The sequence below is a fragment of the Saccopteryx bilineata genome, chromosome 1 (assembly GCF_036850765.1).
Source record: "Saccopteryx bilineata isolate mSacBil1 chromosome 1, mSacBil1_pri_phased_curated, whole genome shotgun sequence".
NCBI lineage: Eukaryota > Metazoa > Chordata > Mammalia > Chiroptera > Emballonuridae > Saccopteryx > Saccopteryx bilineata.
This window is the reverse complement of record NC_089490.1, coordinates 216,436,759-216,449,097: the sequence shown is the minus strand read 5'-3', so window position 1 is coordinate 216,449,097 and position 12,339 is coordinate 216,436,759. Positions and strand designations below refer to the sequence as shown.

The following is a 12,339-nucleotide window of genomic DNA, read 5'->3' as shown; positions in this document are numbered from 1 at the left end:
GCATGTGCCAGAAACCCAGGAGTCAGCATACAACTGAGCCAATCTATTGACTTTATTATTATTATTATTTTAATTCAGTGAGAGGAGATGAGGCAGAGACAGACTCCCACATATGCCCCAACCAGGATCTCCCAATAAACCCACTAGGGGGCGATGCTCTGCCTATCTGGGGCATTGCTACATTGCTCAACAACTGAGCTCTCCCTCAGTGCCTGAGGTGGAGACCATGAAGCCATTTCTCAGCACCCGGGCCAACTTGCTCCAATCGAGCCATGCCTGCAGAAGGGGGAGAGAAAAAGATAAAGGGAGAGAAGGGAGAGGGAGTGGTGGAGAAGCAGATGGGTGCTTCTCCTGTGTGCCCTGACCCAAGGAATGGAACCCAAGACATACACACGCCGGGCCAACGCTCTACCACTGAGCCAATCAGCCAGGGCCCAATCTACTGACTTTAAAAACATTCAATTACAAACCTCAAATGGATACTCAGCATTGCTGCAATTTCCCTGTCCCTCCAGCGGCTTTGTCTTCCGGGTAGTGGAGATGAGCCTTTCACTCATTCAAGACTTCCCTCAACACTGCCTACTTCTTCCCAACTCTCCCCTACTAACTGCTCATGCCCTAGGGCCACAATTTAAGAAAATAAGAGCAAAATATGCAGGAATTTGCCAATTTTCCCACCATCAAATCAAATCCACACATGCACCTGCATCCATTTTTGTTTGCTTTTCACTTATTCAACAAAATTAAGCACTTATGTGCTAGGTGATAGAATCAGTTGGAGTCCGAAAGACCAGTGTAACAGGCTTTAATGAAAGGAATCCTGCCGGGCTGTCTGGTAAGGGAGAGCAGCCCCGGTTACAGACTCAGACCACGTTTTAAGGGTAAGGGTAGGGAAGTAGAAAGGGTAGCGGGGCATTTGCTGATTGGCTGTCACTATCGCTGGGCGCAGGGGTGCTTTTCACCAATTATGGATGTTGGTGCATTTTCAATCGTCAGCAGTTTCAAACATCCATGACTTCATCGGAATTGTGACATCTGACATTCCTTTGTGGGTGGTCACCTGCCGCAAGCCCTGAAACGAAACTCCTGCCGGCAGGGTTACAGAAATGACACCTAAGACTAGGCACTGCCTGACTGTTGGTAATTGGGTGGTGAACACTACAGACAAGTTCCTGTCATCCTGGAATTTGCACTGTAGTTGAAGGAATGTGTGCTAAAGAAAGAAAAATAAAATGGTGGCTAAACAAAAGCAGGGTTAGTGAGAAGAGTGCAGGGGAGTGTTTCTCAGCTCCTACCCAGCTCAGGGGTCATTCTTTTTAAATGAAAAAAAAATCATATCTGGAAAATTGTATTCCAATGAAGTCAATCCTTTTTTTTATTTTACTTTTTAAAATGTTTGATATTTTCAACCTCTAATTTAAAAAAATGTAAGCTTATGATGAAAATTTGAGACGTCAACTTAAAAATGTTCAAGGTGGTGCACAGATCCTATCAGGGGTATGTGAACACAAACATCTGTTACTCACAAACATAGACACGTGCTCAGGGTCTCCAGGTTCTCTCTTCCCCTTGTTCCTTAGTGCACTCCAGTCACATGCTGTCTCTTCCTCTCTACGTGTTTTGTGCTGAATTTTAACACATTGCAGACCACCACCACATTAACCTATGCAGCCATGATTTATCTTTGTACAGTCTCTTGAATAAAATTTTTCTCTGAGCTACTGTGCATACATTTAAGGGTATAATTAATTAGGAGAGTTTAAACTCAGAACTGCTCTCCTAAAAGATTCAGCCTTGTGCGTGTAACACTCGAGTTGTTTGCAGAAACACAGGGCACCCGTCACACTGCTGTCTGGAGTCTAGTCTTGGTCTGGAGCTGCTGTGTGGATTGGGAAGGAGCTCCTCCCTTTGGTTAGTTGCTAGGTAGGAAGGAAAGGAAGAATGGGGGAAATTCCTCAAACATAGGAAGTGTCCATAAGATGTTGGCAGTCACAAATTACGACAGTCGTGACAACTGTCACAAGACCAACAGAGGTAGGGTTTTTGTTTGTTTGTTTTGTATTTTTCTGAAGATGGACACGGGGAGGCAGTCAGACTCCTGCATGTGCCCGATGGGGATCCACCCGGCATGCCCACCAGGGGCGGTGCTCTGCCCATCTAGGGCGTTGCTCTGTTGCAACCAGAGGCATTCTAGCGCCTGAGGCAGAGGTCATAGAGCCATCCTCAGTGCCTGTGCCAACTGTGCTCCAATGGAGCCTTGGCTGCGGGAGGGGAAGAGAGACACAGAGGAAGGAGAGGGGGAGGGGTGGAGAAGCAGATGGGCGCTTCTCCTGTGTGCCCTGGCCGGGAATCGAACCCAGGACTCCTGCACGCCAGGCCGATGCTCTACCACTGACCCATCTGGCCAGGGCCCGAGGTAGGGTTTTAATGTCCTTCAATGGCCATTATTGGGCTCTGGTAACTGAATCATTACAGATTCACAAGAGATCTGACACAAGAGCGCCTTTTTGATGTCTCTCACCAAGAACTTCATTGTATTCATCCTGGGAAAAATGTTCTCGGACTTTGCTGAACTGCTCGACTTCAGCCTCTCAGTTGATTATATCTTATCCCTTTTGGAGCAGTGCTCAAAGCTCTGTGCTCAGTGTGGCTGAGTGATTGTTTTGGTTTTTCCCTTAAACATAATTGTTCTTCCTCACTTCTGTCCTCTTCCTTTGGTAAATGCTCTGCAACCCAGTCCCAAATGGATACAATTAGTGCTTCCCACACTGTGCAAGAGACTAGGTGTTATATCATTAAGCTGTTTCATGTTTCAGAGACTTAGGCTGTTTCTTCCCACACTCCCGGAGTTTGAGTTAACTAGAGTTCTTTGATAGCTTTATTCCAGCCCACTCTGCTTGTCTCAAGCTAAAGGGGACATGGAGAATGGGGAAAAAGACAGAGGGCACAAAAGAGTGCTAAAGGACCCTTGTGTTAAACGACCATTTCCCTACCCACACCACCAATCCAGTAATTCACTGTGTATGTTCAAACACACCCATCCAAGACAACCAAAGTCACACCCTTGGCAACAAGTCAGAATGTATATTTAGGAAGAATAATTATGCTAGTGGTCCCTTCTGAGTCTAGAGATCTCAGAGTGTTTTATCGACACCCTGTCATCTACCCGTGTGATGCCTTTTATAAGAGTTATTCTCAAGTCTGGGAAAACTCAGGAACTTTAGACCCATGTGCTCTTAGAGATCAGGGAGGTGCCAATGACTCATCCTTCTTCTGGGTTCCAACCCAGACTGATAATAGACACAAGCCAAACTCAGGGAAAGGTGACAGGTATATAGGACTAGTTGGTTCACCATGGCATAGATCCAAGACCAAAACAGGCCCCCCTACTTCCTGCCTCCCAAATTGAAAGGTGAAGCCCAAGGCAGTCCACCTGGCCCCACCCACCTTTGCTCAAGCATATGAAGATTTTGTTCTATGGGGGTATTTTTAGAAGTTTTATGGTTTTAGCATTATATTTCAGTCTATGATTCATTTCTAGTTAATTGTTGAAGGTGTATGAGTAAGGGTGATGATCCATTTTCCATGATGATCCATGATACTTAGATCCAGATAGAAAGGTTTCCCACCAAGACCCAGCAGAGAGCCAGGCTGGGTCTTCCCTGGGGAGCCAAGTGGTCAGTGATCTGAGTAACTGAAAGGAAATCCTCAAATTCAGCAATATTCTCGGCTGGATTTCTAATCAGTTTTCATTGCAGTTCATGCATTTTGTCCCCACTTTTTAACTGCCTTCTGTAGAAAGATCAAATCCATTAATTTGTTTAAATTAAACCTGGAGAATAAAAAAACAAGACAACAAATTAAACCACTTACAAGAGTTTCATTAAGTACTGGTCTTTTATTCCTAACCCTGTAGCCTAACAAAACTCTTATTTTTGTGAGTAAAAACAGACCAGGCACCCCCTTCCAGCCTCTGTGACAAAGTGCACACAAGTCACGTCCAAATAAATGTTAGAACTTGTGTCATGGAGAACAGAGCAATTGGGAATTTGATGAACTGTTGGAAACAGAGACCTGTCACTTAGCCTTTGAATGTTTAACTGATAATAGTTGACCGTATATTCTTGTACAGTTATGCATTTTTATATATATTTATTTGTTGTTGCTGTTTTGTGAAGAGTCCAAAAATTCTGCCATTAAAAACACCTAAAAAAACCAAATGTTTGGCTATAAATTTGTTCTAATTATAAGATTGAAATAATTCAAAAAGTATTCCTAAGATTTGCTATAAATCTAAATATCTACATGGCTACACCAGCACTCCAAAATTGTATCCCATTAGTTAATTTATTTTCCATTAAAAAATAGGTTTGGTAGTTAAATTACATACCAAATTAAAGATGAAAAGAATTAAACTTTTATATTAAAATTTATATAAAATTATGTTTTTAATTGCTAAAGCTGATTAAAACATTTCAATTATATCATGTATCTCTCCTTCCTGCTCTCCCTCCTTCCCTCCCTTTGTTCTTTTGTTTTTTATTTCCAATGTTTCCTTCTTTTATATTCCATCCTTCTTAGATTATTTGGACAAATACTCAGTTTTACCCCAGTGCCCTCTGAAAAACATATCAACGAGAGGCCACTCTATCTTGTTGACACCTGCCACTGGCTCATTCCAGCCAAGCCCTGTCCAGATGTGTGGTCACTTTGCCTGCGGCATGCTAGGACCCACAGTTACTCTCTGCTTGGCCCATATTCTCACTGCACACCCAGTCACAGGGGCCGCCCCTCTGCACCTCTGCAGGACGGGGACAGAGCTTCTGCTCAGGCGCCCTGCCCTGTAGTACAGCTCCTCTCTGCCTCTAGCTGTTGGCACCACTTCTATTACCACATGAAACACATATTAAACATACACACTCAGAGCTGCACTTGTGCTATGCATTTGCACAAACACAAAAACAACCCTATTACTTCTTTTTCATTTAGAACGAATCATATTGCAAATAGAATGAATTGTATAACCACTGACAAACAGCTGCCTAGAAACATTATGGCATAGATTCCTGGTACCACTGTGGCTCAAAAATGCCCAAACAGAACCATTTACAGTTACAAATTCATGCACTTGCAACATAACATACTTTATTTCCTCTAACAGAAACAAAGTTTATTCACTATTGAATATGTTTCTTTTTCTTGTTCATGTAAATTCCTACACCTTTCTATCAGAAAAAACTCAGAGAATCTGAAATTAAACTTTAGTTCATAAATAAAATTTAACATGACATATTAAGTACTAATCTATCTAAAATTAATATTTTTTAAAGCATTTCACTTTATTATAAAAATCAGGAAAGGCTATATATACCATATGGAAATGCTAATGAAGAGTGATCCTAATGGCAGCAAGAGCAGATACTGTATTTCCCCAGGTATAAGACACACCTTAATTTTAGGGCCCGAAATTTGAAAAAAACTGTATTACATAAAGTTATTGAACTCAAGTTTTATTCATCATAAAATTCATACAACTCTTCATCACTGTCAAAACTCCCATCCATTAGCTTGTCCTCATCTGTGTCTGATGACGAATCTCTTCATATATTGCCTCTTCCTCAGTACCATCTATGGCATTTGAAATGCCACACTTATACAACCACTGTATAAGACACACCCAGTTTTTAGACCCCAAATTTTTCAAAAAAAGGTGCGTCTTATACATAAGGAAATATGGTATTTCTGCAAATACACAAAATAACAAATTTAATAAATAATTCATTATAAATAAATATTATAACCTATTTATATTTTCAAAATATTATATTTATATATATATATATTTTTTCCTGAAGTTGGAAATGGGGAGGCAGTCAGACAGACTCCCGCATGTGCCTGACCAGGATCCACCCGGCATGCCCACCAGGGGACAATGCTCTGCCCATCTTGGGGTGTCGCTCTGCCGCAATCAGAGCCATTCTAGCTCCTGAGGCAGAGGCCACAGAGCCATCCTCAGCGCCTGGGCCAACTTTGCTCCAACGGAGCCTTGGCTGTGGGAGGGGAAGAGAAAGACAGAGAGGAAGGAGAGGGGGAGGGGTGGAGAAGCAGATGGGCACTTCTCCTGTGTGCCCTGGCCGAGAATCAAACCCGGGACTCCTGCACGCCAGGCCAACACTCTACCACTGAGCCAACCAGCCAGGGCCTGTATTTATATCTTGTAATTTCCACTGAGTCACAGATATGAAAAATTTTCCTTGAATAATAATATAATTTGCTTAAGAATGTTATTATTGCTGTCATATTCTATCCTAAATTAATGTAAAGTGTGATATATATTTTTATCCACACTACTTCCATAAAATTGCATTCCTGAGTTTCTTCATTCTGAATTTTTAATTTTTATTCATTTTAGAGAGGAGAGAGAGAGAGAGAAAGAGAGAGAGAAAGGGGAGGAGCAGGAAGCATCAACTCCCATATGTGCCTTGACCAGACAAGTGCAGGTTTTGAACCGGTGACCTCAGCATTCCAGGTCGACGCTTTATCCACTGCGCCACCACAGGTCAGGCCCATTCTGAATTTTTAAACAAGATTTTATTTATTGATTTTAGAGAGAGGAGAGAGAAAGTGCAGGGGGGCAGCGGGAAGAATCAACTTGTAGTTGCTGTCTCTCAGATGTGCCTTGACCAGATGGGCTTTGAACCAGCGACCTCAGCATTCCAGGCCAATGCTTTATCCCCTGCACCACCACAGGTCAGGAATCTATTCTGAATTTGACTCTAAATCCTGAGAAGTCTAATCAGAAGCTCAGCACTTGCCACTTATACGTGATCTGGACCACATCCACCCTGTGTCAGGCCATTTCATGGGCCTCCTGAGAAAATAAAACAGGCACACAGTGTTTGTGTACATAGTGATTACACAGTGACATTTACTGCACGTTGTATGTACATGGTAGGTAAACAGTGACATTCATTGCATTGTGTGTGTAAATAGTGGGTACACAGTGACATTCATTGCACATTGTGTGTGTTCATAGTGGGTACATGGTGACATTTACTGTACATTGTGTGTGTACATAGTGGGTATACATTGACATTCATTGCACATTGTGTGTGTTCATAGTGGGTACATGGTGACATTTACTGTACATTGTGTGTGTACATAGTGGGTATACATTGACATTCATTGCACATTGTGTACACAGTGAGCAGTGACATTCACTGCAGTGTGTGTAGATAGTGAGTACACAGTGACATTTATTGCATGTTGTGTGTACATGGTAGGTACACAGAGACATTTACTGTACATTGTGTGTAGATAGTGACATTTCTGCACATTGTGTACATAGTAGTACACAGTGACATTTATTGCACGTTGTATGTACACAGTGGATACACATTGACATTCATTGCACATTGTGTGTGTACATGGTGGGTACACATTGACATTCACTGCACAGTGTGTGTGTATATGGTGGGTACATAGTGACATTCATTGCACAGTGTGTGTGTACATGGTGGGTACACAGTGACATTCATTGCACATTGTGTCTGTACATGGTGGGTACATAAAATATGTACACACGAAAGCTCAACAATTACTATAAGGCACAAAATCATAAGCACTGAATGAATGGATGTAGGAGCTGTAGGATTATGGAAGGGAGAGTGTGAGGCTTTAGGATGGCCAGAGAAGGCTTCTGGAGGACTCCGTGCCAGCAGTGGTCATTTAAGCCATGAAGAGCGCACTTCAAAAGGGTGGCAAGGGCACAGAGGAAGAGTTGGGTGGCATTTGGCCAGATGGCAACTAGACTGTCAGACGGGACCATAAGAAACTGGTCAAGGCAAGTAGCCAGGACCCAAGAAGTCACTTAAAGCCTCAAGGTGCATATTATATTTCCCTGAATAAAATTTCAGATTATAAGATACTTGATTATTTTATATACCACTAAATGGGAATTTTGCTGGTTAAACCATGACAACCAATAGATTGTAAGGTGTATCCCAATTTCAAAGATGTTAGAATACGGTGGTGGTGGTGGTGGTGTGTGGGGGTTGGGGGGTGACAGCAGTGTCATAGCCAATCTCCAGGATGACCACAAAATCCCTGTATCTCCCCCATTCCCTGTGACCACAGGATTCAGCAGAAATGAGGGCAAGTAGATTCCAATATTAATTTATAAAGATACAACAGGTTCTATTTTCTCTGTTTCTTTATCTTTCTCTCATTACTGGCTCACAAAGCCACTTAGGCAGCTCTGTAGAAAGCCATGTGGCAAAGAACCAAGCCCCTCCACCTAGCAGCCTGCAAAGAAGTGAGGCCACCAGTGATCAGTCAGTGACCTTGAGAGCGAATTGTTCATGTCACACAACTGCAGCTCTGGCTATTTGATGGCAACCCCATGACAAACCCTGAGACAGAAACATCTAGGTAAGCTACTCCTAGATGTCTGATCCTCAAAATCTGTGTAAGATAGTAATTCCTTAAGTATAACCTGTTGTGTTAGGTTTGGGTTCAGGGCTCCTTTAAATCCAGAGCCCCTTTAAACTCAAATTCCCTTCACTCAACCCTCCACTAGGAAAGCTTCTTCATTAAGCACTTCCCTCACCCGACCTCCCCTTCCTCTTAAGCAACTCCCTTTACCTTGGGAAGGTTCTGGAAAATGGCCTTGGGACAAGGCCATCAGGAGGGATATAAGGGTTGGGGAAAAAGGGAGACAGTCTGTAACCAAGGCAACAAACCAAGATATGCTAATATGAGCATGTCCAGGTGCACCCAACCCTACAAATGCCAGCAAATGCCTGCACAAAGCCCTATATCAGACACTGCCTTTTTGCAGCTCTCTGCTGATGGCACTGGGATCTCAGCCCATCTGTTTTGCAGATGCATAAACTTCTTATAAAACTCATCAGGCCTATTGTGTCCCTCCTTCAGCTGACCTAACAGTAAGCTGCTAACTTTGGGGGTTATTTGTTACACAGCCATAAATAACAAATACACACAGAACCAATACCATATACCATGTATGTACTTGGTTAGTGTCAGTCCAAGGCTCAGAAACAGATATACCTTCTGAGTCAAAGGCTCCTGAGGCAAGTTAGACCTTCTATGCCTTAGAAGTAGGCAAAGAGGTTAGAAACACGTAATCATGTGGGACTCAGGTGTTGGATAACAATGTCATGAATGAGCATGGTTTACAAAAGCAAAACGGGGATGTTCTGAGCCAATTATAAGTGACGTCAGAACTGAGACAGCTGTCTGTCTCTGTCCTGGATAATTTCTTCTTCCTTCAAATAGGACCCAACCCAGAACAAAGTCTCACCATATTTCATGGAAAGAATTAAGTGGAATACTTTTACAAAGTAAGATGCTCCAAGGTGGGTGTGGATGCAGTCATTTCTAGAATGCTAGAATTTCGGGAGGTTATAGACCAGTGAGATGTCCTGGAGGATCCTGGCCAGCCAGGCTATGGTATTTTGACTTCATGGTGAAAGCAGAAGGCAACCATAATAATACAGGTCATGAGCATTAGATGATAACGATGTTTAGCAAGATTAAATTGACCAGGGCTTGTAATCCGAATTGGAGTGGGGGAGACTATGAAAGCTGTGGCCTATTTCCAACATGACGATGTCAGTTTGGACTTAGCAGAATCCTGGTGTCCTTATCCCTCCAGTCATCTGTCCAGCTCATCAGTGAGCTTAACTCCTTCATTCCCAGTGCCCTGCTATAACTTCACCCCAAATAGAAACCCCTCTTCTCACTGCCCCTCATGGGAAGAGGATTTCCTGTTTGGGGTCTGAACTATAACCATTCCAGCAGCTGAAATCTACCTGCGCTGCTATGGTGGCAGGCGTGCTGATACCAGGGCCACAATGGGCTGGGCTGTGAGAGAGGTTAGGGTGTGTGCAAAGTCCTTGCCGGGGGAGGACAGGCAGCCTCCCCCAGGGTATGTTAGGAGCTTCAGAAGGAAGCATAAACAGCCGATTCTAGATGAGAGCCTGCCGAACAAAGACTCCACGCATAAAGATTATTCATTTAATGTGCTGGAGGGACCTTAGCGTTAGATAACCCAATGCAGTTCAGTTTTGCTAATAAGGCATTGAGCCTAGCTCTATGCCAGTCTGTGGAAAGGTCTAGACTCCTGGTCTCAGCTGCCCCACCACCAAGGCCTGTCCAGTAGCACCTGCAGTCTACCTGAGCCTCCATAAAGGAAGAAAACTCCACATCCACCAGCATCGAAGGGGAACATGGACCGAGGGGGCATGACTTAGCATGTGGTTCCTTTGAAAGGAGATGCCCGCTGCCGCTGGGAAAGTTTTTGCTCACTGTTTGATAAGTTACAACTTTTTGATAAGGACAAATTGTTTTGGTGCCTCCCACTTTCACCTAGACAAAAATCATCTTCACATGTGGGTGAAAGAGAAAAGAATTCATGTTTAGTTTACTTTCCGTACTTAGGGGAAAGTTAGCAAGTAAGTTCAGTTAGCAACATTTGTATCAGGCTGATTTAAGAATGTGAAAGGATTTATGTTATTTATTCAGCATTATTTGTTTATATTCCTATAATTATCCTGCAATGCTATAGATTTATTCTCTCTTACCTGGAAACATCTGTGTGTGTATGTGTGTTTGTATCCATGCACTGGGTTCCCCACACCAACAAGCAATTCTAGGACGCCAGCAGGCTTCCATGCGCCCTGGGCACCCCACTTTCCCCAAATCTCCTCATGTCTACCCACCTGCAAGCTCTCCAAACCCTGTCTTCTCGGGATTTTATGGAGGCTTCCTTCCATAGGAATGAGTGATGAAACCTCTGGCTATTGGCAATCCTTTCAGCCTCCAGGACCTCTTCCCTCCCAGGAAGGTGAGGGGGTGATGGGACTGAAAGTTCTCACCCTCAGATGACAGGGTTGGTTCTCCTGGAGACCAGCTGCCATTCGCAGGGCGATGTGTGCCCAGGCTGACTGATGTCCAAGGCCACGCTGAGAGTCATGGGGCTGAGCAGGTTGGGGACCAGGCAGCCAGGCCCAGCTCTCTCCAGTGGTTTTCTTCAGAAGAGCAGGAAGTGAGAATCCTTTCTACCTGGCACTCTGTCTGCAGGTGCAAAGCAGGTGGAGGGCCCCATACCCAAGTCATTATTATCTAATATCACTGTATCAAGGGCCTAACATTGCATCACTGTCGTTTCCCCAGCTCTGGGCTCTCTGCCAGTCCCGGGACAGGCTTACCCAGGAACAGATGGTGGGATCGGAGATGCTTCCACTTGAGCAAACTATGACAGGCACATCAACACCAAGGCCAGACACAGACCCTGAGTTGGGCTAATTTGTTTCCAAGACACTGAACTAATTGGCACCAGATGGTCAGGTGTTTTTCCAAGAAGGGGAAACCACTCCTTCTGAGCCCTGCCTCATCTCGTCCTTAAGGGCCAGAACAAGGTGGGACGTGTTTATTTTAGCGCCCTTGAGGAACAAAGCACTGAGTGCCTAGAGAGTCTTTGGGAGCCGAAGGGCATTGTTTTAACCCTGAAAGTGTGGCTGGGCTTCTAATTTTATGGCCAAGACAGGTCATTCAATAATTTTCAGCCAACCATGATACCAGATCAGAAGATACTCATGATGGGCAAAGAAAGAGCCAAGAAAGGAGTATATTTCCATAGCTCCTGGTAAGCTGAGGACAACATGGTGGCTTCCATCCGATTTCTGTTATGACTTCCTGCAAATCCCTGGGCTGAGTGTTGGGTAACACAATAACACTGAAGCCCAGGAGGGGTTGGAGGGTAGAATCATGGTTGTTATGGTAGAGAATATTGGAATATTGGCCACTCTCTTGAATTCTTACCTTGACCTGTAAATGTTATCATTAAAACTGTATGTCTCACTAACATTAATGTTTACTGGTTAAGCTGTTTATTTGTATACTTAACTTTCCCATTCTTTGCCCTCTACATTTTAAGACAGAACCGTCCACAGGAGATTGCAATTTTTAAATTCCTGGAAGCTGCTGACCAGCATGGGCAAGTCACCTATGCTCTGTCCAATCCAGTCCTGTCCCCACCCACCCTCTTCCTCCAAGTTATAACACAGAATACCTTATATCTTCAAAACATTATGACCTTTCGAAGACTATGATGCTACATTTGCAAAAACTATGAATCTCAGGAAGGCTACCAAACATGCTTAAAAATTGTCAATTTCTTAGAGGGATCTGCAAGTTAAAACTGAAAAAATAAAAGCAAATCTACCAGTACAAAGCTGACTTTTTAATCATAAAAATGTTAGGAATACACCTAAATCTATTGGCTTTCCCTCTAACTCAAACATCATCTGTGTGAGG

At 43.5% G+C, this 12,339-nt stretch overlaps 1 protein-coding gene across 5 annotated transcripts in view; it reads right to left on the bottom strand.

Moving 5' to 3' along the window:
* The window catches only part of GPR137B (G protein-coupled receptor 137B), a 74,357-nt gene that overhangs the window by 18,168 nt on the left and 43,850 nt on the right, over positions 1 to 12,339 (bottom strand). Inside the window, exon 8 of one of the 5 annotated variants that reach the window (XM_066235762.1) lies at positions 85 to 276. The exons of 1 other annotated variant lie outside the window; for it this stretch is intronic. In XM_066235762.1, the coding sequence (XP_066091859.1) occupies positions 240 to 276 (37 nt within the window). In that variant the 3' untranslated portion in view covers positions 85 to 239. Of the gene's footprint in view, positions 1 to 84; positions 277 to 788; positions 3,833 to 5,555; positions 5,743 to 12,339 lie in introns of those variants that run through there. 3 more of the 5 variants (XM_066235746.1, XM_066235750.1, XM_066235772.1) reach the window with 3 other exon arrangements.